Raw genomic sequence first — 23863 nt, forward strand, 5'->3', positions numbered from 1 at the left:
GCGGCGAGCGGGTATACCAGCGTAGGCGCGAGCGGCTTAACCGACGTGGGCGTGGCGTAAGCGGCGAGCTGGAAATTTGAATTTTAGCCGACGAATCGACGATGGAAAACGTTGACAACGTTTTCCATCGTCGATTTTTAATCGACTTAATCGAATAATTTTTGCAGCTCTAATAATTATGGGTGTAAGGCTGCATTCACACCTAAGCGACACCCACTTCATGTGTTTTTAGTGAGCGTTTTTTGCACGCAATTTACACACGTATATTATGTCGCACATTTATGTGAGCAGATTTTGTCACATTCACGTGAATGGACAAAATGCGCAAAAAAATGTGCAGGAATAATCACACTGCATGTTTTCTATTGAGTCTATGGGGGCAAAATGTGCTGAAATCTGCCCCAAAGTAGCTCATGTACTATTTTGCATGACAGGCATTTTTAGGCATGCAACAAAATGCAAAGGTGTGAACAGACACTATAGGAAAGAATAGTATTCCTGGGGCTGAGCGTTTTGTTGTGCTGAATCAACTGCGAGAAAACACCTAGGTGTGAACTGGGCCTAAAAGCTGAGTTCTGGGCAGATATCAAAAACGACAGTAGGATAATGCAGTGTGAATTAAAAAAATGAGAGAAATTTATCAAATCTGGAACAGTGGTCCATAGCAACCAATCAGCTTCTCTTTTTCATTTTTGTAGCTTAAAGGAGAACTGTGGGGTTAGGGCTTTTTCCCATAGTTCTCCTAAGTGTAACGGGAGGACACAAACTAGCGTCCTCCCGTCACCCAAAGCTCAGTATACTGAGACGCTACAGCTGAAACGGATCCCGACAATTGTGCCGGGATCCGCCCAGCTGCGTGAGTGACAGTTGGCTCTGTCCATCTAGAGGCAGAGCCAGCTGTACCCGCCCCCTCCCCGTCCGTTCCCCCAGTCAGCGCTGGAGTATCAGACAGGGGAAGGGGGAATCCAGTCACTCTCCTGTCACGGCTCTCTGCCGTGACAGGATCGAGAAGTGAGCGAGCGCCGGTATGTGTTCGCTAACTTCCCGATCTACTGAGCCGACCTGTGACAGTCTCATTGTCACAGGTTGCCTAGAATTATGAGGTGAGTGAAAAGCACTCACCTCATAGTTCTCCTTTAACTGAACAAACTGAAGGGGGAAGCTGCATGGTTGCCATGGGCAACTGCTTCAGATTCTATCTGCACCAGTTTTGATAAATTCTCCCTAGTGTATTTTTAAATGCGACCAGTGTGGGTTTCTGATCTTGACTTGGCCTTACCTCTTGTAATGTTTTGTCCAGTAGAACTCAATCTTGAAGAGGAAGCAGTAGCATTTTTCTGCATTTTTAGAAAACCCAATATCCCAGACATAGTAAGACATTCATTCATAACCCAGATACAACTCGCATATTACAAAGAGGCTCGAGTACAGCAGTTAGCATGGTGACATTTATTTGACACATACATGTCATAGAATGATTAACATTGAGAGGCCAGACATTTAATTCCTGGTCAGTCTCACCCGAATGTGTTTACCCAAGTTAACGTCCTTACTTAATCAAAAGAGGGTAAGTGAATTTGGGTAATTAGATGACACCAGTGGACATACTGTATATGGTACTCATTAGAGCCTGGACACATGGAAAATAATATGGAAGTGTTTATTTTTTCTAAGGTTTTCTAATCTTGTGGAAAGATGCAGTGAGTTATTGCTGATAATTTTGTGAATGTTGATATAAGTGGATTCAAAACAAAGTGCCAGTAAAAAATGTAACACAGCCCTTGTTATCACCTGGGGCATGCTTTGTTATGTCTGTAAATTACATATATTGTCCTGGAAAAATATCCATGCAATAGCAATGTCAAATCCTAATTGTTGACAAATGGTGCATTACAGTTTCACATCTTTGGCTAATGTTTCTGATGCTTTGCGGAGGTCATCTGGTTGCTGTGAGAATAATGTGCATCATCTAGACTGCAACTGTGCACAAATAAACTCAGAGCAATGAGTGATTTCCTTTTTCAGGTGTCTGCTGAGTAAATTTAGCAATTCTCCTAATGGATATACGGTGTAATACTTGTCTGTAAGGCTGGCCATACATCTATCTATTTTATTTGTTCAACACACGAGCTGAACAAATAAAATTGACCCGATTGCTCCAGCAACATAAACAGCGTGTCGATCAAGGAATCCTGCTGTTTACATTGTATCCTCTAATAGGTGCCACCAGCACTTGTCAGAATACCCGATCAAAGTGGGCAGCTTAGTGGCTGCCGGCTCTGATCGATACATTTTTTTTCCAGCCGGCTCCTTCTATAAGCTGATGGAGGAATGCCGGCTGAAAGGAAGCTGGCAGCCTCACACACTGTGCGAATTTCAGCCGGTACATTAAAAACCAGCCGAAATTCGTGCAGTGTATGGGCACTTTAGGTTTCAGAAAGGAGAGTTTTCCACCGCATCAGATTGTCCATTTTTATTTTTCTGTGGCGCTAGGGGAAAATGTACGGACACCTTTTATGCACAGGTCCCAATGCCTTTGTCACTCTCCTATGATGAAATGGTGCAGACATATCGCTGTGTGAACTAGTTGTTTTGTGGCAAAGGTAAACGGAATTGTACTTTCCTTTAATAGACTGGTGCAGACAGATTGCTGGATGGGCCACAGTGGAATATCATTATTCCTTAAGACCATTTAACACATATCGGCTCCATACTTTAGGTCGGAACAAGTGAGCTGGTAACTGCTTGAGTGACTGAGTTCACTTGTTTCTGGTATAGATTAAAAAATAAAAAAGGAATGTTTTAACTGTCGATAATAAGCAACATGGAGTATAATAAAGTGTAGGTGTGTTCTGTAGAAATGTTTTTTTATCAAATCCGATTTTACCAGGTAAGAAAAGGAAAGCTAACTTTGAACAACGCCTTAGCGTTGCTTTCCATTTCTTGAGATCCAGGTCTCTCAACTAACCAGCATTTTTAAAAAGAGGTCAGTGATATCAACCCCTATATTACATTTCTTTCTAGTCCAGTTGTCATCTAAGGATCCAGGGTAGAGTTTAGAGAACCCATAGATGTGACATGACAGTCAGTCTCATGTCCAAGTGAGCCTCCCAGTCTGTCCCAAGTGAGCTCTGTTGTTGAAAACGCTAATCAGGAGGAAAACCTACTCTAATCTCCCATATTCACAAATTAGGGAAGTGATACCCTCAGTGTCTGATAGCACTGGTCATCTCTTCCCACCCACTTCTACTCTTAACACACATAGATAGTAACCACCTCCTGAGAAGAATATGGCTGTTCATGAAGCTGCCAGCTGATGTCTCTGGCTGATGCTCTATCATCTCTCATCTAAGGCTCATGGCTGGCTTTATACTGCTCCTATGATATCCAAAACATCAGTAGGGTTTTTTGTGTTTAGAGCAGCGCAAAGAGCATTAATTTTTATTTGTCTATATAAACCTAATTTCAACCCAGTTTTTTTAAAAGGTTGATTTCTGAGAAGCTGCCATAGGTTTGTTGCAGTTTGCACATTACTTTTTTGCCTTGGTTAAAAAGTGCTCTTTTTGTTTAAGTTTTATTTATTTGGTTCCTGATCGTGAAATGAGATATGTGTGCGTTGTAGTAACAAATAGGCACGTCTGTGTAACTTCAATGTGTTTCTGAGGTATGTGTGAGTCACTGGCTTGTCTTGGCAGGAGCGTGCTCTTTGTAAAATCCATGATAAGAAGTAGTATTGTGAATGGCGCTGTTATTAATGTACAGCTGTGCTCTGTATCATGGCTCAAATCTGCCAGTGGGAGTCGGGGCCTGCTGTGTAAGGAAGACATTGAAGCTGCACTTGTTTCATGGTTCACTAGTGTCACCAGTATTAGACTCTTTTCTAATTGGATTGGATTGTCCTTGGATTGGCCATGGTTTTGTATGGGCCCCTATATTGTGCTATACACAAGTAAACTATGGAACAAAATATTATTAATGTACATTACTGCGTATGTATTGTGCAAATGCTTTTGTGGCGCACACTTTTTACTTTTTGAGCCTACTCTCTTGTTACCAAGATCTCTGTCACTTTTTTATTTTGATGTAACATTTAGCATGGTTAAATATATTTTAGGACAGAACATTTGAATATATCATGCATGGAGACTGGACTACTGCTGACGATTTTTTCTTTCTCCCAAATGTTTTGCTGAGCAGTTTTAAGAGGCATTTCTTTGGGAGTGTGCCATTCCCATGGTGGATCCAGCCATTTCTCATCTAAAATGCTGACTGTTAAGAATTCTAGTGTTTAAAGATCAGGTTGGCAAGTGACTGAAAGCTCTTTCCAAGTCCTTGTTCCCTGTCCTTGTTCAGACCCAGCTATGCAACCCCCTATCACTGTCAAGTTGATTTGCCGGATACTAGGGTTTTGACTAAGCATATATCTGATGAACTTGAAATGATCCTTACTGACCATTCCATGATGGAACATTTAGAGCATACACCTACTACTTTATGCTATTGTGTTGACAGCTTAGTGGATATTGTCTGTCTTACCCCACGAATGAGTCTCCAATCTGTTAATATGCGGAGAACGCTTTTGTTTAAATATTAGTCTGTGGAACAATAATGCAAAAAACACTTGCTACATATGCCTTGTAATGGGGAACATCTCCTTGGTGCTTGCCAGGATAAGGTAATTGAAGATGTCACTGGTGGAAAAGTCATTTTTTGCCCTAACAAAGAAACCAAAGCCTCAAACTGGCAAAACTCCTTACGCCTCTGAAGCCAAGAAGAGTTCCTTTTATCTCTCCCAGGCCTCCAAGTATAGACCCAGTTTAATTTGCAGATGCTGGATTCTTGAATCTTCAATTGCAGGCCCCAGTTTCCCAAATCTTCTCATCTGCAGGCAAGTTCCCTTCACAGTGAAGGAACATCTTCACTTTTCAAAGTGGGGTGATGTCTGTTGGCCTTTCTGGGGGCTACAACCTAGAGTTTCAATCTCTGCCCTTATCCTACTTATGTCCTTTAACCTGCACAGACTAACACACCTACATGCTGCTCTGGGAGACCTCCCAAACCAAGGTGTTATTGCCAGTGTTCCAGAAGTGTAATTTTTCAAAGTTTCTACTCAAACCTTTTAATTTTTCAAAGCCAAAGGGGGCATTTACCCCATCCTGGCTTTTGAAGGCAGAAGTTGTTTTTATTCAAGTTAAAAAAATGTTGAATGGGTCCATCCAGGTCTGTCATAGCTCTCTTTCATTGGGTAAACGTTCACCTCTGTGGACATCTAGGAGTCATACAACAAAACACAGAGCAGGTGTCACCTCCTACTGCAGTATGTTCATTAACCAAATACATTAATAAAAAGGTTCTTCTCACTATTCCTAAAGGAAACCAGGTATATCAATAACCGAGTCTGTAGATCCAAAAGTTTTCATGGGTACATAGCTTACGAAATTGACTACCCTCATCTTTGAGTATAGATATTTGTTCAGTATCATAAACACGCATACCAGAGGGGTCAGCATTATGGTGGTGGGCAAAGTGTTTCGGCACATAGTAGAGATCAGCTTGATTGACAATATTTCTCTTATGTTCTCTGAACCTTACACGCAGTGGCCTCCTGGTTCTCCCTACGTAGAGATTCCCACACAGGAAAAGCAAAACGTAGGCCACATAAGAAGAACTGCAGTTGATGAACTGTCTTATATTCAGCCACTCTTTCAACTTGCAAGGTATGGTTTACAGTCCATGTTTATGGTCGTTACAGATTTCAGCGTTTGGAGGGGAGGGATGATGAAGCTTCAGCCCGCCTTTTAAGTTTAGGTCCTATATATATTATTATTATATTGTTATACAGGATTTATATAGCGCCAATAGTTTGCACAGCGCTTTACAATATAAGGAAGACATTACAGTCACAATACAATTTAAGACAAGATGGTAAGGAGGGCCCTGCCCGTGAGGGCTTATATATATATTATGGAATTGTGGCATATTGAGGTGAAGGTCTTGGTCTGAGGAAGGGGTTGATTACCCCAAAGCGTGTTAGCATGGCCCCACCCCTATTATCATGGATGCTTAACTTGCATGTCCCCAGCTTTCCTGCACATCAGTGCTACCTGCGATTTGCTGTGTAAACACAATACTTCCAGATTGTAGCCCTTCCATTTGATCTTTCTTCCATGCCCTGAGTATTCACCAAGATACTAGCCCCAGTGCTAGCCTTCCTGCTCTCTCAGGGCATTCCCATATTACGAAACTAATGGTGCCCATACACCTATTGCTTATCGTTTGACTATCGTCCACAAATGGTCTTTGGAACCATAATCGATCAGTTGATGGGAACCCAACAATTTTTTTTACTTGCTCCTGAACGAATTTTCTCGAAGGGTGAGCCTGTAAAACATTTTTCGAATCATGAAATTCGATGGATTAGTGGCGTTTTCGTACGAAAAAAATTGCAACATGAACACTGCGCATGCGCAAACAAAAAAAAACGTTCTGTCGATCGACGAAATTCGTTTAGTTAGTTAGTATTGTTGAGTTAGTATTGTTACCGAATGAACATTGGTCTGTGCTTGATGAGCTATTTGAGCTAGAATCGAAAGAGGGTTTTTGGCAGCAACGTAAATTCCCGAACGAAAATCGCAGTGTATGGCCAGCTTTAGACAATCATCTGCTGAGAGAACAATAAGTGCAGACTTTGTCAGTCAATGCTCCATTAGATCTTGGACCTTTAGAAGTCAGCGCTGGAACTGACGTATTGATTGGAGTATTTGGGCCTTAGTCTGGATATTGCTCAGGTCGGCTTGAGGATAACTTTTTACCCTTTCTTGTCAAGGCACACTCTACTAGATCAGTGTTTCTTGGACCATTTAGCATCATGCATCTGCTTCTCAGATTTGCCAAGCCGCCCACCTGGTCTTTTGTTTACATGTTCTCTTAAGTTTTACAAGGTTGATGTTCAGGCCTCAGCTGATGCAAGCTTGGGACATAAGGTCCTATTGGCAGCTTAATAAGCTGCTGCACCCAGTTTTTTCAGTGTTGCTTTTATTAGCTTTTTTTTTGTTTGCTGTGTTGCCCACCTCTCAGTTGGACTGCTTTTGAATGCCCCAATTGTCTTTGATTTATGTCTGATCCTGTGTCGCCTAATGAAGATTAATAAAGATTTATACTCATCACAGCTCCCATGCTAACAAGCAGGGTTTGATTAATTTATTACATAAAATATGAAATATCTAAGCCCTAGAGCCCAGTGAGCTTTGCAGTTACTACAGCCTCTGAATTTCTTTCCAGTAATGAAGTAACACAGGCCACGTTTTGCTGAATTGGACACAAAGGTTGAAATGGTGTTTAAGCCCCGAAACTGCAAGCAAATTCAATCCTAGAAGTGATTGTTAGTGTTTACTTATACAGTAGGGACTTGTTATGAGGTTAATGTCATGGCGATTATTAGTAGAGGTCATGAAGAAAATCCCAACAACTCGTGCCTTAGTGATTAGCCTTGTTCTTAGTCTCATTCATGAAGCAAGTTAACATTGGATCGCTTATACTTTGTGCCATCGTTGGAGAATTATGCGTATTTAGAGACTGCAGGGTGGTAAGAAAGCTTTCACTTGGGAGGTCGCACAGAAATCCATGTGGTGAATCCATGTTAGCCCACATGTATTGTCAAACAATTCAAAGTGCTGTCACACAGCATTCATTCAGATTTCACTTTAAGGGCCGATTTTCAGATGCGTTGCCGTCTTTTACAGTGCACACTTCCAAGGCTATAGCCTTGTTTTCAATCATCTCCGTTTACACCACCACATTGCAGTGTGTGTGCGCTGAACAAAGCACTGCATGCAATACTTTTTTTCAGCTTGGTGTGATGCGATGCAGTCTAACCGCATCACACAGCAGTGTGGCTGTAGAACGGAGTATGTAATTTCTGACATTTTCAATAAAGTTCTAAAAAAAAAGAGTAAACAGTGCAATGCCCCGGCATCAGCGCATCTGAAATGTTTTTTACCACATACCAATGGCCATGCATTGAGTGCAGCTTGCTGTCAACCCTAAGGCTTTAGTGTACATGGACATTTGAGATCAGTTAAAGAAAACATTTCTTGAGAGAAATGCAAAGCCTGCCAATGCTTTTGATAAGACTAGGTGCCTAGCTGCCATGCTCTTTCCTTTTTCTAGTTTTTTTAGTCCATCACAGGAGCGAGCTTGGAATAGTGGCTACTTTACAACACACACGGAGACCATAGGGTACAAAAGTAGACAGAAGGAAGAACAGTGTCAGCACCAATTCAGAGATGATTTGAGGATCTACAGCTGAGGGATACACAAATAAGATAATTGTTTGTTAATGATACTTAAATGTTTTTTAAGATTTAACTCCTGAGTTTAGTGTCACTTTAACAGCCAGGAAGCTAGCCTTTTGAGAATGAGTTTAACAGGAACAGCCCCCATGTTAATCACATGAAGGGTTTTCTTGAAGGCTAGCTAAAAAAAAAGTGAGGGGTTACTCACTGCATATTCATGAATGTGAAAGAGCCCCAAATTCAGTTTGTGCTTTGCATTTATTTCTCCATAACAATCAAAGTGTATGCTTAGCAAATGCATCTCCAAAGCATTGTAAACGCATAGCAAATGCACGCATCTCAAATGCTCATGTACATTAGCCCTACCCAAGTCAGATCACTGAAATAATAATGTTGTGCTTAATTGAACTGTGCTAGTACAAGACTGGTAATGGAAAAGTTAATTATAATCTGTTTGGTCCCTGTTCAATAATTATAGCTGTCTAGGAATGCATTTTGGTGGTACAGTCCAGTCTTTTTCTGCTGCACCGTGATTGGCTGTCATGCAGAATTTCCCAGACTTGGGGGGGCAGCTGTTGTGCAGCAGTCATGAAATCCACAGTGTTGTCTGTTGTTCATTGTTCTGTAACTCGTACCAATCTGCTATACCTCCTTTTAACCCTTTTGAGAGGCATATTAAGACAGCTGCAGTGGCATAACTTGACTAAGGGGAAAAAAAAAACTATTTGTATGGTTTGATGCAGAAATGTTTTGTATGCTGGCTGAGTGTTAAAACAGTTTATCCATCTGCTTTGTTACTCCGTAATAAAACCAAGGGAGTGTTCGCCACTTCCTGTTTTCAGGGCTTTTTTGATGGATGTGACTTAAATCATGAGATCTGGGTCACTGTTTGCAACTTGTTTCCCACAGTTAGTTTACTGTACTTGATTTTAGACATTAAAATAGTTTCTTTTGGAACTATTGATATGATGGTGTATATTAGCAAGCCACAGGGGAAATGCAAAAGGTAGCCTTTTCAAAACCATAGTCCTGTCTGTTTTCATCCAGCTGTTCACCCAGGCAGTGGTAGCTGATACATGCGATCATGTCTTTGGTCATGATGATGTGCTATGCCAGGCTGCCAGAGATGTGAATGCAATGGAAGATGAACAGGTTGTAACAGTACTGTTTCACGGTCTAAAACAAAGGTTGGTGTTATAATGGTTGGATGTACAAATGATTGGGCAGCACAGTGGCGTAGTGGTCAGTGCTTCTGCCTTGTAACACTGGAGGTCCCTAGTTCAACTCACGGCCAGGTCACTATCTGCAAGGAATCCCTGTGCTTGTGTGGGTTTCCTCCGGGTACTCCGGTTTCCTCCCAGACTCCAAAGACATGCTGGTAGGTTGATTGGCTCCTGTCTAAATTGGCCCTCGTTTGTATGCATGTGGGGTAGGGACCTTTAGATTGCAAGCTCCTTGAGGGCAGGGACTTATGTGAATGTGCACTGTGTAAAGCACTGTGTATAATTGTTGCCGTTGTATCAATACCAATAATAAATACAATAATAAATATACATACATACTGTATAGCAAAGCAGTACGTTTATTTACTAGCAGTACTCCTAGATGTTTGACATTAGTCATTAATACATCATTCATTGTATTTTTTTTTAAATGCAACTAGTGCAAGTACTCGAATTTCATTTGGTAGCTGTATTGGTTAAATGTAGATGAGTTATAGATGAGCCTGACTAATTCTATAGCATTTTATAAAGAACTTTCACATCAGTCTCTGTCCTTTAAACAAGCTTATAATCTAATGTTCCTACTGCAGTTGCACACGTGTGCGCATTAAACAGGACCAATTTTACCTACCAAGTACAAACACTTTCTTCTACGCCATTACCCTGTGTGCCATTTTAACAAGGTCAGATATTTTTGCAGGGGAAGACAAATTCATGTACATAGAATTGGTAAGTCTAATGTAGTACACCAAAGACCCTTTAAATAAGTAGGCATGTGCCTTTATTGATAGCTAAGATAAAGCTTATTAATTTTGACACCAGGTTTTTTTTTTCGCCTTAGCTTAGCTACATAGCTTCTGGGATTAGCCCATCCTGATCTGAAGCTGTAACCTGTGTTTTTGCATAGTGTTTATCAATGAACATTTGTGAAATGAGAATGGTCTGTATAGGACTATGGTATCAGTTCAAATATACAGAGGCTGCAAACGCTAATCTCCTTTTAAAATGCTAGTTGACTGTTTCTGGCTTCCTGAGCCTTTCTGAACAAGACTGCAGATTAGAATGTCACCAACCAAAGTGTCAAAGTCAGAACTTCTAATCTGCATACTTATTCCATATTTGTGACTGAGAATATACAGAAAAAAAGATAGTTGTCGGAGCTCTGGATCAAGATTCTGGTAGGTAGTTAGATATGTTGGCTACGAAGAGGAGGTCCCTGGAATGACCGTAGTAAGTTAGAATGAAGGTAGAATGGCTAGTTTTCAACGTTTGGTATGTTTTGGTAGAATTAAGTTTGGTACATTTGGTAGAATGAAGGTTAAATGGTTAGTGTGGTAGCATAAAGGTAGAATGGTTAGTTTGGTAGAATGAAGGTTGTATGGTTAGTGTGGTGGAATGAAGGTAGAATGGTTAGTGTTGTGGAATGGGTAGGGTGGTAGATTGGTTAGTGTGGTAGAATGAAGGTAGAATGGTTAGTGTGGTGGAATGAAGGTAGAATGGTTAGTGTGGTGGAATGGTTAGGGTGGTAGATTGGTTAGTGTGGTAGAATGAAGGTAGAATGGTTAGTGTGGTAGAATGGGTAGGGTGGTAGAATGAAGGTTGAATGGTTAGTGTGGAAGAATGAAGGTAGAATGGTTAGTGTGGTAGAATGAAGGTAGAATGGGTAGCGTGGTAGAATGGTTAGTGTGGTAGAATGAAGGTAGAATGGTGAGTGTGGTAGAATGAAGGTTGAATGGTTAGTGTGGTAGAATGAAGGTAGAATGGGTAGGGTGGTAGAATGGTTAGTGTGGTGGAATGGTTAGGGTGGTAGATTGGTTAGTGTGGTAGAATGAAGGTAGAATGGTTAGTGTGGTAGAAATGGTAGGGTGGTAGAATGAAGGTTGAATGGTTAGTGTGGTAGAATGAAGGTTGAATGGTTAGTGTGGTAGAGTGAAGGGAGAATGGTTAGTTTGGCAAGGTTGGTAGAGTGAAAGGAGAATGATTAGCTTTGTGAAATGAAGGTAGAATGGTCAGTTTGGTAGCATGAAGCGTGGCAGGCATAAGGTTTAAAGTCCCAATTCAATTTGTAGTCTTCATGAAAGTAAAAATGATCGCCAACGTATTTAGAGAGTTTTGCTTTGTTGACCTGTTCTCCTTTTTACTGATACTGCGTAGAAAATGTCCATATAACATCTTGTGTTTGTAAATTGCACATTGACCATCAGAACATATGTTAGCTAAATAGTGAGTGCTGAATGTTTTGATTTTCTTTTTCTGACCCAAGCTCTGTATGGAATATCATAGTACATTACAGCGTGTGTGAGACACAATAATATCTTTGTGAATAGATGAATAAAGCTAATGTTACCCAAAAGCATATTCTACATCATCCCACACGACTGCTTTTTAAACCCTTTTATTGTCAACGTAATAAACTAGCCATATCGTTTCTTTATGGGATATGGTTTCTTTGTGTCTTGGGGTTTTCTTTGAACATGTTTGTTAGAAAGAAAAAAGTAAACATTCTTGTGGTTGGAATGTAGATCCTATAAGCTTCCAATATCTAAAGTCTGCAGAGTACCGCTGGAATTTATTTGTCACATACAAACCTCAAGTGTTCATCTTTTTTACACATTACCCCTACTGTGACTGCAAGTTTATTTATTATTTTTGCAGTTACCCCCACATGCCTAGAGCAAGCCACACGCATTAACAATCTGATTGTACAATCTTATTTCGATTCACCAACAACTTTATAATACATCAGCCCAGATAAATTGTATAGGAATTGAAAAGCTAGTGTAGGATAGGCTCTTAGATTGCATAGATTTGTTCAATCCAGAGGTGGCAATACTTTCTAGTGATTTGTGATCGATTTAGCTACAAGCTTTCACAAACAAGCTCTTCATAATTGTTTAAAATATTGATGCAGCACATGTGGTATCAATTTCACATATGAATCTGTATTACAACCTGTTGTCTAACACATTGCATATATTTAAGTAAACAGAAATGGTCAGTAAAATTCTGCCATGGCCGATCAACTTCCCAGTGTTTAAATCAGTTGAATGAAGGATCTTTGGCTTGCAATCCTTGTTCAATTAAATATTTTTACTTGCACCAAATGGCTGATTGAATGGGCATGTTGATACATGTGTGGCTACTCCAAAAGATTGCACAGAGATTGCACAGAGATTGCACAATGAGTTTGTAAAGTGTATGGACAGCTGATGTCTGATGGTTTATTGGCTACCTATATCAGGGGCTGGAAAACTCCGGCCCTTCAGCTGTGGTACAACTAGAAATCCCATGAGGCATTGCAAGACTCTGGCAGCCACAGGCCTGACTGGCAGAGGCAGATGCATGATGGTATTTGTTGTTTTACCACAGCTGGAGGGCTGGAGTTAACCTACTCCTGACCTGTATGGAGTCAGAGCAAATGCTAAATCACACTTGTGATTGTAGCAGTTTGAAATTTGTGATCATGTAGCAGGACTTCCAGTATTATTATTTTTACCAGGGCTTGAAAAATGCCGGAGCAGAACGAGTAGCTTCCCGGCCGGCCGTTGTAATTAAACAGCCGGCTGGAAGCTTTACATTCAAGCGATCGGGCGTCTCTAGACTCCCAACTGCTTGTATTAGCTGTGGTTTAACCCCCCGCAGACGCTGATATCACTATCACTGCCGGTCCTGAGATCCGCTGTGTCCGGTGCACCTGGGTCAGCATGGCTGCTCTGTGACATGAGATCAAAGGGAGATTGGTACACGCTCTCCCTCTGACCTCCTCTTCAGTCCCCGAATGCAGGAAGTGATGTATATTATATCACTTCCGCATTCAGCTGTCATTCCCGGCTGGGGAGAAGCTGGTGAAGTAGATCTCTGCTTCATCAGCTTCTCTGGGGGGTCCCTAGGTGACGGGGGTCGTGGAGACCCCTGATGTCTCCATAAAGGGGACCGGTCATGTAAATTGGCTATCACATAGGGAGCTTCTTAGCCCACTATGTTATGGCAGTAAAGTTAAGTGTAAAAATAAAAAAAATAAAGCAGCATAAAAAACAACACTTCTTCTTTTTTTTTTTTTTTAAGTCCCCCCATATACACATGCAAACATGCGTTGCGTGCGCCTTTGTGCGAAAATGACGATTGCGTCTATTGTGCCAGACATGTTACATATCACTGCGAACGTCAGAGTGAGAGCAATCATTTTAGGGCCATCAATCACCGATGACGCTAAACTGGTGAGCAGTAAAAGCATTTAAAGCGTCGCCTATGGTCAAATTTCTGTGTGGTTGTTTTTTTGCGGGTGTGCGCAATTTTAAAGCTTGACATGTTTGGTGTCTATTTACCCAACGTGACCCCCGTCTTTTATATTTTACAAAAAAATTGGGTAAGAATAAATGTTTTTTAACATAACATATGGCTTTTTTTCCCCTGAAATTTTCGCTACTTTTTTCATTATATAGTAAAAAATAAACAAGTCTCTGACCCCCCCCAGTGGGGATTATATACCTCCAAATGAAAACTCTTATCTGTCCCTAAAAAATATTGACATAAATTGCAAAGCTATAGTCCGGTCATGCTTACTGGTGACATTTTTGTCTTGTGAGACACCCTAACATTTTTCAAGCCCTGATTATTATTGTTGTTGTTCCATTTGCATATTTGACAAACCAAAAACTATGTAAGGCTCCTTGTTTACTCCATAAAAAGAAAAATGTTTATAAATAGACGTTCCTTGTGTCTTCAGTGAGTTGTATTTTGGTTCTGTGGTAGACATCCTCGACCTGTTTACTCGCCTGGCTGGAAAGCTGCATTTAGCAAGTAGATTAGCTGCTTAGGTTGGTGTAATCCTGTCAGGCCCACTTCTGAATTGAGTGATTTGACATTCCTCCTGACCCCGGGATCATCTGCCCTGTTCTTTTAGTCACCAATGTGAATGTGCCCAGAATGTGCCACTTGGACAGAGAGTAAAAATAGAGCATAATTACTGCAAAGCTTGTCTAAAACCCATTATGTCAAAGACGTCAGAAAACAAACAAGTTACAGGAACTACAGCAAAACAGCTTATTATTGTAAAGAAGGTGCCCAAAGAAAAAGAGTGCTACAGAGCCTGACTGCAGCCATTTTTTTTAGTCTTGGATAGTATTATTATTATTATTATACAGGATTTTTATAGTGCCAACAGTTTGTGCAGCGCTTTACAATATAGGGAAGATATTACAATGCAATTCAAGACAAGATGGTAAGGAGGGCCCTGCCCGTGAGGGCTTACAATCTAAAAGGGAGGGGCAAGTGATACATGAGGAGGGAGCTGCGTGGGGATGAATTTGTATTAGGGAAGATTTACAATTTGTGCTTCATTGGGTAGACGTTTTACTTACTCATAGCCGTAAAAGAAAGGGGGGGGGATTGTTACCTGTACATAAAGGCATAGATGTCAATAAAAACATTGCTAGAAAGTTCATAATGTGGGTTTTAACGTCTGTGTCCTCATTGGAGAGTTTTTTCATTACTTCCTCTCCAGTGATATGAAAATCTCCCCAACAGGTACACAGACAGCAAGAAAACCAACATGGGATCAAAACCAAATACAAGATTTAGGTGTGCACAAATGCATGTGACGGTACTGTAGGTTATGGAAGTGCCTTTTTTTTAAAAACATTTCTGCAAACTTTTGTTATTAGTTCCCCAGGGGCCCAAGCGCATATAGCTGATTGGTGGCCCCATTGCAAATTTAATGCACCTTCTTATTTATGTTAATGCCGGCTATAGCTTCCCCAAGTCTAAAGCCCAATACAGTAAACTCTCTGTTATCCGGTATTCAACTAACCAAAACTCTCATTTAACCAGAACAAAAAAAGAAAATCCCCTGTGCACTCGCTGTTTTGCTCATTCTGCAGCATGTATGATCCTGGAAAGGATTGTGTGTCTATTTGTCTTAATTTGCTTTTGATTACTACATTTCAATATGAATGTGAAGTCAATACAAAGTTTATGTTATGATATGGTATAGTATGGTGTATGGCATTATTTAGACCTATTTTTAATAGTAACTCTCAAGCAACCAGAAACTACATTCATCCAGAATCTACCAATCCCTGTGGATTCTAGATAGTGGGGAGTTTATTGTAGTTGGGCATTTCTGTAAAAAAGCATTTACCTTTGCCGGCCTATCTTTCTGAAAATGCTCATTCCCTGTCTGTCATGCTAATCACGTGACTTCAATATACAGTATTTGGAGATCTAAAACTTATACATAGTGGCACCAGAATGACATCATAAAACCTAATCTAACAGGCTCTGTTGCTTTGGAGTCAGTGATTGGTAACAAGCATACAAACAGCTGGGCAACTAGCATTTTCAGAGGGTAGCAGCCTCCATATATACATTTCTGAGTACAGGTTTGCCATGAGCAGCAAACAACTGTTCACCTTGCTTTTAATAGGTATACAGGACCTAGGCTGCTTTGCTGCAAGGACAAGGAAAAGGACAAGCGCCTCCGAGTGCTTAGAAAGTGGTTTGTGAACCTTGAAATAAGCATGGGGATTTGGTTGAAGTGTATAATAACCTTTGCTGTTTTATTCTCTTTCTAATGTGCATGTTACCAATGCAAGAGCTTATAGGGGACGAAATTAACAATGAAATAGGCATAGACAGCATGACTGTGATTTGAATTATTACAATATTAAAGCTGCTTTATTCTGCTCATATTTTGCCTTTCCTGGTTCCTCTTACACCCTCATCAGTGTGCTAATAACATTCTTTAAATGAAACCTTTCCATTTTCTATACATACCTTATGTTAAAACCAGTGGTGTCATCCCTGGGTCTCTGTGCTTCTCCATGCGATGCAGACAAATCATAGCTGGTGATGGGGGCTGTACATAGCTTTCTGAAAAAGATCACAGTGCCCTGCCTCTGTGCTCCTCTCGAGGGCCCCCAGTCCTGATGCAAGTCACGGGCTGGCTCTTGAGAGCAATTATGCAAAAATCAACATGCCTTCTTTGACAGGTGTCAGTCCGGAGTGTTAAAGGCAGACTTTATTTGCATATAAAATTTTCAAGTATTTGGCGGGGCCATCAGCGGCCACTTCAGCACAACATTATATGGGGCTTCTCGGTCAGGAGTGTGGTGGGACTCTCTATTTGACTTTATTTGCATATAGACTGCCCGAAATAATGTCCACATGTGATGCTTAACCTCCATGATTGAAATAACTGAATTCCAATGAATAAAAAAGGATGGGCCAGGGACAGTAAGGTGGGGGAGCAAAGCGCTGGATGATGCTGGACATCCTCCAGCCAGGAAATGAGGCAAGCTCTGTCTGATTTGCTGCAGGTTCTATTGCACATTTCTTCAAGCTCGCAGTGTGCAGTGAAATCAGAGTAAGCAATTTTAGTAGAGGAGAGGAGCTTGTAAGCAATTTTGTTAGACTGAAGGTAATGCTGGAGTTCAGCGTTAAAGGAGAACTATGGGGTCAGTGTTTTTCCCCATAGTTCTCCTTAGGGTAACAGGAGGACACAAACTAGCGTCCTCCCGTTACCCTAAGCTCAGTATACCGCGAGCTACATCTCGCGGTATACTGAGGCGCCGCAGTTCTGCATTCCTTTTTTTGCACTGTATCATAATCAGAATCTTCATCTGAAAACATTGGAGCCTTTCTGAAGGTTAATTTATTAATATGGAACGCCCTCTGCTGGTAGAATTCAGTACTGCATGGTGATTGCTGCCAGCAGAAGCCATGCTTCCATACATACAAATCTTCCAAAATGTTATGCATGATCAGTGCAGCCATATTTGTACATGAGTGCCTACAGAATTTACATTTTCTAATTCATTCTTTACTTCCTGCGTTCCTGTTTGTTTAATCTCTGTCTTTTTTTTTCTTTTCTAGACCATTCAACTTCCAGCGGTACTTCTACATTCAAGCCGGTGCACCCACTGGTCAGTCTTCCTTCTGCCCATGTCATGCCCTCCACAGCCAGGTCATCAGTGCCCAGACACAGAGAGGACCGGCTGGACACATCCGCTTGGGACAGCAACTATACTTTGTCTGGTATAGGCAGGATCTATGGCCATTCTGATAGCCCACTTGATATGAAGGACTCCAGGCCCATCAAGAAGTGGTCATCTCTTACTAAACTGAGCACTCCAGATGCCTTTGGTCAGGATGGCAAAGTTGAAAACACAGGGTCAAGGCATAGCCTGGATCGTATGAGTAGAGATGTCACTCTTTCCCAGCACTCACGAGGATACAGGCCATCGTGTCTGCACTACAGCATGGAGGCACTGAAACTGGATGATAAAGACATTGATAAGAAAGAACTGGCAAGTGTGGACCTCAAATATAAATTTGACAGCTGTAGCAGCACAGAGTTTTCGCCATTTGCTACTCCCAGTCGGAGACATACCTTAGACATGACCTACAGTGCCTTACCAGAAAGTAAATCTTTTTCAGCCAGTGACAATGTTTCAAAATTTAGCCACTTGGGTTACCAGGCTGGATCCCCCCTTCAGTCTTCCTTAAGGACTCAGATGTGGCTTACGGATCAGCTCCATGCAAATTCTCAAGATAGAAAAACTCCAGAGGAAACGTGTGGCTTGTCCTCCTGGCATCAACTAGAACTTCTCCGTCAAGATGCTGAACAGTCCCAGGTACCTGTAATGTTTGTCTATGCTGCCATCTTGTGGTTAGTTTTTTGAACTACATGGGGTAAGATTTCCTCCGCACACTTTATACACCTCACTATAGTATTTAGAGCATTTATAGAATTGAAGTAAGCTGCAGTTACAACCATTTAGGTGTTCTAAACATTCTCCGATAAAATGTTTGCATTGTTTTTTTATGTATATCCAAGGCTGTGTATTCTTTTTTAAAGAGTTCTTTATAATATAAATCCGCTTAAAGCTAAAAGGTTCTAAGTATGTACTTAAGTGACCTTTTAATGTATTTATATGCATATATAACAGTTGAAGAAGTCCTGTTAAAATGTTTTTAACATTTTTTATTGTCTAGGTGCTATAAAAAAAAAGGTATACTCACCAGACCATCCAAGCCGGCTCCCTGCTTCTGTGACCACTGAAGTGCGTCTCCTCCGCCGCTGCACAGATGGGACTGCTCCTCGGCATTCCCAAGTCTATGCACAGCGTATAGAGTGTGATGACACCAGGGCAGTGGCGTCACAACGGGGGTGCAGCCCCTACCCGGGTGTCACCATTGCAGGGGTGACACCAAAATGACTGTTTTTATTGAATAAACTACTTTGTAACTACTTTGAACTTTGATCTGATTCCCTCTTCGGATCAGTACCAAGCTTTTTCTAGATCGGGTGACACCCGGCCTCGTGACGCCACTGCACCAGGGTCCTGAGACCGCTGCAGCAGAGGGGAGAGATGTTCCAGACACCGGCCTAAGAACGAGCCGTCTCAGATGGTCTGGTGAATATAACTTTTTGTTAGCACCTAGACACAAATGAACACTTAACCCTTGCAGTCCGGTCGTAGCCCCACTGCAAAGGTTAATTAAAAATTTTCCTGGAGTTCTTCTTTAAAACAAAATACCTATAGGGCATTATTAACCGTTCAGTCTAAAGTGGCCATTTTGCTGCTGCTTTGAGCCATTTCTACTCTGTGTCCTACTTATTAACAAAAATGGAGATTTGCAAACAGACTACATTGCTTACACTGGATGCACCTCTTTGGACATGAAATGTGCAACTCTGCCACCTGTTATTGCCGTTACAATATTTAGAAAGCACTGCAGTCTGCTTTCACCTTTCCCTTTTTACTCTGCTTACTTCAGGACTCAAAAGTAAGTAACAGAATGCAAGATGCAATGCCTATACTGCTAGCAGGTCATAAAAGGGGGACACTGCTGTGATTCTGCTGGTTTGTGTAGTCATATACCTGACCATATCCCTGCAGGCAGTTTTGAGCTTTCATCTACTACTTGTACTCCTACAGTTTAACCTCAGCCAGCAGACTGGCCAGTTCCATACACATCTTGTAGACACTACTCTGATGTACAATACACTTCCAGGAACAATGTGACATGCATCCGCTGCCAGCAGATAAAATACCTAGGCTAAATGAATAGGCGGTGACTCTACGGCCACTTAAGTGGACTCCTACATGCCACATGTTAGTATATTTTTTATAATGGGAGGCTAATCATTGCTTTTGTAGCAGCCTTTTCCTGCCACACGACCTACATACAGGTCTTGTAACAGTGCTCTCTGCAAGCGTTCTATGTGGCATAGTAATTAGAAAAATGCTAAGAAACACAAGGGAGAGGGAGAGCCACGACCTGGTGCATTAACTGGGTGAGTAAACAGTAAAAGTGATGAATGACAAAGTTGCACTCACAAATGAAGCGGAGTATAAAGCAATCATCTGGAGAGTGGTCTCTGGATACATTGTATCAATTCTTCTTCAGCTGTTAGTTGTATCGCTCACTGGATGTGTGAAGAAGGTGGTGCAGGGAAGGATGTAACTGGCAGCATGTGGGAATAGAAACCGCAGAAAATCGGCAAGCTGGTCATGTGTAAAACCCAAATAACAGTCTGTGTAAATGAAGGAATAGTATGCACTCACAGCGGTTCTCTAGGAACAAGAGCTGTCAAATCAAGACTGGAATGCCGGTTTATTCCTCCACTGAGCTTGTCCAGCTGTCACGATCCCACTGGTGGCTTCTGTCTGCTGTAATTTGCAGAGCAGTTTATCTGTCAGCAGGAATCCTTGAGGTTGCTTTCACCATGAGGCAGGCAGGTTGCTAGATGTCGGAACAGATGTGTGGTCTGTTCAGGCGGGGGGAAGGAACTCTCTGGCTGGGGTGTGCGTTGTGTCTAAAGATGGTGCTGCGGGTAGCAGAGTCTTATGGGGCAGCCTAAGGGAGCGGGGCAGCGGCTGGTAGCAGGAGGCTGTGTGGGTAGAAGGGTGCAGCTTTCAGACCGGCCAGTGATGAAACGATCCACTGGAGGTAAAGGGAGGTAGAAAAGTGGTGTCGGGATGAGAAAGGAATGGGATAGGGCAATGCATTTCAAAGTATCTTCTTGTTCAAGCCTAATAGTAAGAGGTAGTGGGAAAATGCTAAGTCCTACCTTATTCAGTATAATAATAAGGTAGGTAAGGTAAAAAGGTAGGTAAGGTAATAATAAGGCAGGTATTCTGGACTCATCAGTCCAGAATACCTGCTGCCGTTTTTCTGCACCCCAGTTCCTATATTTCCGTGTGTACTTGAGTGGCTTAGCCTTGTTTCCACATTGGAGGTATGTTGGAGGCCACAAGGCTCCAGAAAAATGGCAGCAGTTTACTGCATTTACTTTCCATTTTGTTAACACTTTTATTCCTGAAAGCATTCATACTTTACAGCATTTTTTCACAGCTGCCTAAAACTTCTGTGCAGGAATGCTGGAGAAAGTGGGTCTTGCAATATACCATAGACAGCTGAAGATCAGAAACCCACAATCTGTACAGGTTTTATACCATTTCTCAAGGTGAACTTGTGCAAATCAAAGGAATCACCTAAATGCCCTAAACCCCAGACTAATAAATAATTCCTAAGCCAATTAAGAATGCTGTAAGAACTAAGGAATTCTTATTGCGTGAGAATAAATATCTGTTAAGCACTTGTCACTGACCTTATTTAGTAAAGGGTTCTTATTACTTTAAGTGGACCTTTTCAGTGTGCTGTAAGTCTGCATGGAAAAAATGTGACCACAGAATACCAGGTACTCGCAGATACCAATTACCGATACTTTTTCTTAAAGGGACATGTGACATTTTTTCTAAAACAATACAGACTAATAATTTTAAGGCAGTTTCTCACCGGGGCTGCATACAGATGTCACCAGGGCTGAATAGAGATCTCACCAGGCTGCGTTCAGAATCTGGACGCAGCCTGGTGAAATATGTAGTCCAGAGCCCGCCAGGCTGCGTCCAGATCTCACCAGAGCTAAATACAGATCTCACCAGGTTGCATTAAGAATCTAGACGCAGCCTGGTGAGATCTGTACGCAGCCTTGTGACATATATGTAATCCAGAGCCCACCAGGCTGCGTCCAGATCCCACCGGGGCTGCGTCCAGATTTGATGTCACCAGGGCTGCTTATTGCATCTCTCCACAGGCTCTGACTGGTGCTGTGCTGCACACCCAGCGTCCCCAACCCCTCCTAGAGCGCTTACTCCTGGACTCCTGAACTTTCACAGGTGCCTTTTGCTTAGCCCAATCTACGGTAGTGAGCCGAACAGAGCAGGTGCCGGTCACGTGCCCGCTCCAAGGCTGTATTCAAGGTGTGGGGCTGCCTCGAGCCAGGCACTGCACATTCACACCTTGAATCAATAGGAGGAGACGTGGGACCTGGCAGGCAGCGTCAGAGACAGCTACTGCCAGGTCCCTGGAAGGCCGTTTCAGGACCACACAAGCCCGGGACCTGAGGTGGCCGATCCGATGTAAACATTCCCTACTGTAGTATTGTACTGGAGACTGCGATATTGTAACATTTTGGCAAGTCACAAGGTTAACAGTGCAACTGGAGGCTGATCTGTGACCGGCATGTGTAAACACAGCCTATAACTCCACAGGCACCTGGATATACATACAGTATCTAAAGTAATGTGGGTCATGCCAGGATATACATGGCTTGGTGATCTCTGTGCCAGCATGCCTGTCCTGGAGGTAGGTGATAAGGAAGTGGTGGACGAAGTTCCCCATCAGTGAGGAGCACAGGAGAATAGCAAAATGAAGGAAGCTACATACTTTGTGCTGCTTCGAGGTGCCGGCCTGATGTCTCCAGCGGAGGGTCTCGGGAAGGCTGTGAAGGGTCTCGGGAAGGCTGTGAAGGGTCTCGGGAAGGGCTGTGAAGGGTCTCGGGAAGGGCTGTGAAGGGTCTCGGGAAGGCTGTGAAGGGTCTCGGGAAGGCTGTGAAGGGTCTCGGGAAGGCTGTGAAGGGTCTCGGGAAGGCTGTGAAGGGTCTCGGGAAGGCTGTGAAGGGTCTCGGGAAGGCTGTGAAGGGTCTCGGGAAGGCTGTGAAGGGTCTCGGGAAGGCTGTGAAGGGTCTCGGGAAGGCTGTGAAGGGTCTCGGGAAGGCTGTGAAGGGTCTCGGGAAGGCTGTGAAGGGTCTCGGGAAGGCTGTGAAGGGTCTCGGGAAGGCTGTGAAGGGTCTTAGGGGGGCTGTGCGGGGTCTCTGGGCAGCTGTACTGGGTCTTAGCTGGCTGTGTGGGACCTCGTGAGGCTGTGTAGAGACCTCGGGTGGCTGTGAGGGGTCTCATGAGCAGCGTGGTTTCAGGAAGGAGGATCACTGTAAACAGGCACCGCGGTTTACAGGAAGGCTGCCAAGGTACCCTGCTTGCTGTGAACCGCGCGCCTGTGCACCGCGCCGGCTTCAGTTTAAAAAACGTAAAGCGCCAGTATTGGCACTTAGTATCAGAGCATTTTCATGAGTACAAGTACTTGTGAAAATGCCCAGTATCAGCACTGACACTGGTAACAGTGCATCCCAAAATAAAATGTGTATATATTTCCTACCCTTTAGATATCTTGGAGTAGCAAGCCTTCAGAGAGACAGCAAGGCTCTCTGTACAAATTTAAAGTGACAGGAAAATCTGGCTGTCCCCATAGAAAGACTTGGGACACTGAGTTTTCTCTCATTAACATACAATGCTTCTAGATTTTTTAACCCTTTGTTAGGACATAGTGTCCAAATCTAGATTACTACTGATAAGGAGATCTGCCGGCACAGTACAGGCAGGGTTAATTGTGATGAACATTAAAGGAGAAGTATTGGGAAAGTAAAATGTACTCTTCTTAATACTTAGAGCCGACGTGTGCTAGATGCTGACTTTGGGTCACAAGAGTACATTGGTAAATGTACTCCTTTGACCCAAAAGAGGACTAATGGCAAAGATAAGATTTGGCTTAAAGTGACATTAAACCCTCAGATTTTTTAACATAAACCAATACTGTAATGTGTGCCTTACTGTAATCCATGGTAGTTTCCCTTCTCTTTGCTGCTCTTCCTTTTATATCCTCATGTCTTCTCATGCTTGGGGAGAACTTCCCTTTGCAGCTGAGTGCCTCTTCCTGTAGTGCTGGCTCAGGTTGCGAACCTATACAAACCTACACACAGACACCATGTATCCATTCCAGAGACAAGGAAGTCTGCTGCAAAACAGAAGTTCTGCCCGGCATGAGAACAGATACAGATTTAAAAGGAAGAGCAGCAAAGAGAAGGGAAACAACCATGGATTACAGTAAGGCGCACATCACACTATTGTTTTATGTTAAAAAATCTGAGGGTTTAATGTCACTTTAAGTTCTCTTTAGAGCTCAGCCAGACCACCACCTCCACCTCAGTTGCATTCCAGAGAA

At 42.4% G+C, this 23863-nt stretch overlaps 1 protein-coding gene across 1 annotated transcript in view; it reads left to right on the forward strand.

Moving 5' to 3' along the window:
- Positions 1–23863, forward strand: part of CEP85L (centrosomal protein 85 like) — a 145711-nt gene that overhangs the window by 49296 nt on the left and 72552 nt on the right. Inside the window, exon 3 of the mRNA XM_018563920.1 lies at positions 17390–18150. Coding sequence (XP_018419422.1) covers positions 17390–18150 — 761 coding nt within the window. The remainder of the gene's footprint in view (positions 1–17389; positions 18151–23863) is intronic.

This window comes from Nanorana parkeri, unplaced genomic scaffold (genome assembly GCF_000935625.1).
Source record: "Nanorana parkeri isolate BGI_ZX_2015 unplaced genomic scaffold, ASM93562v1 scaffold22, whole genome shotgun sequence".
Lineage (NCBI taxonomy): Eukaryota > Metazoa > Chordata > Amphibia > Anura > Dicroglossidae > Nanorana > Nanorana parkeri.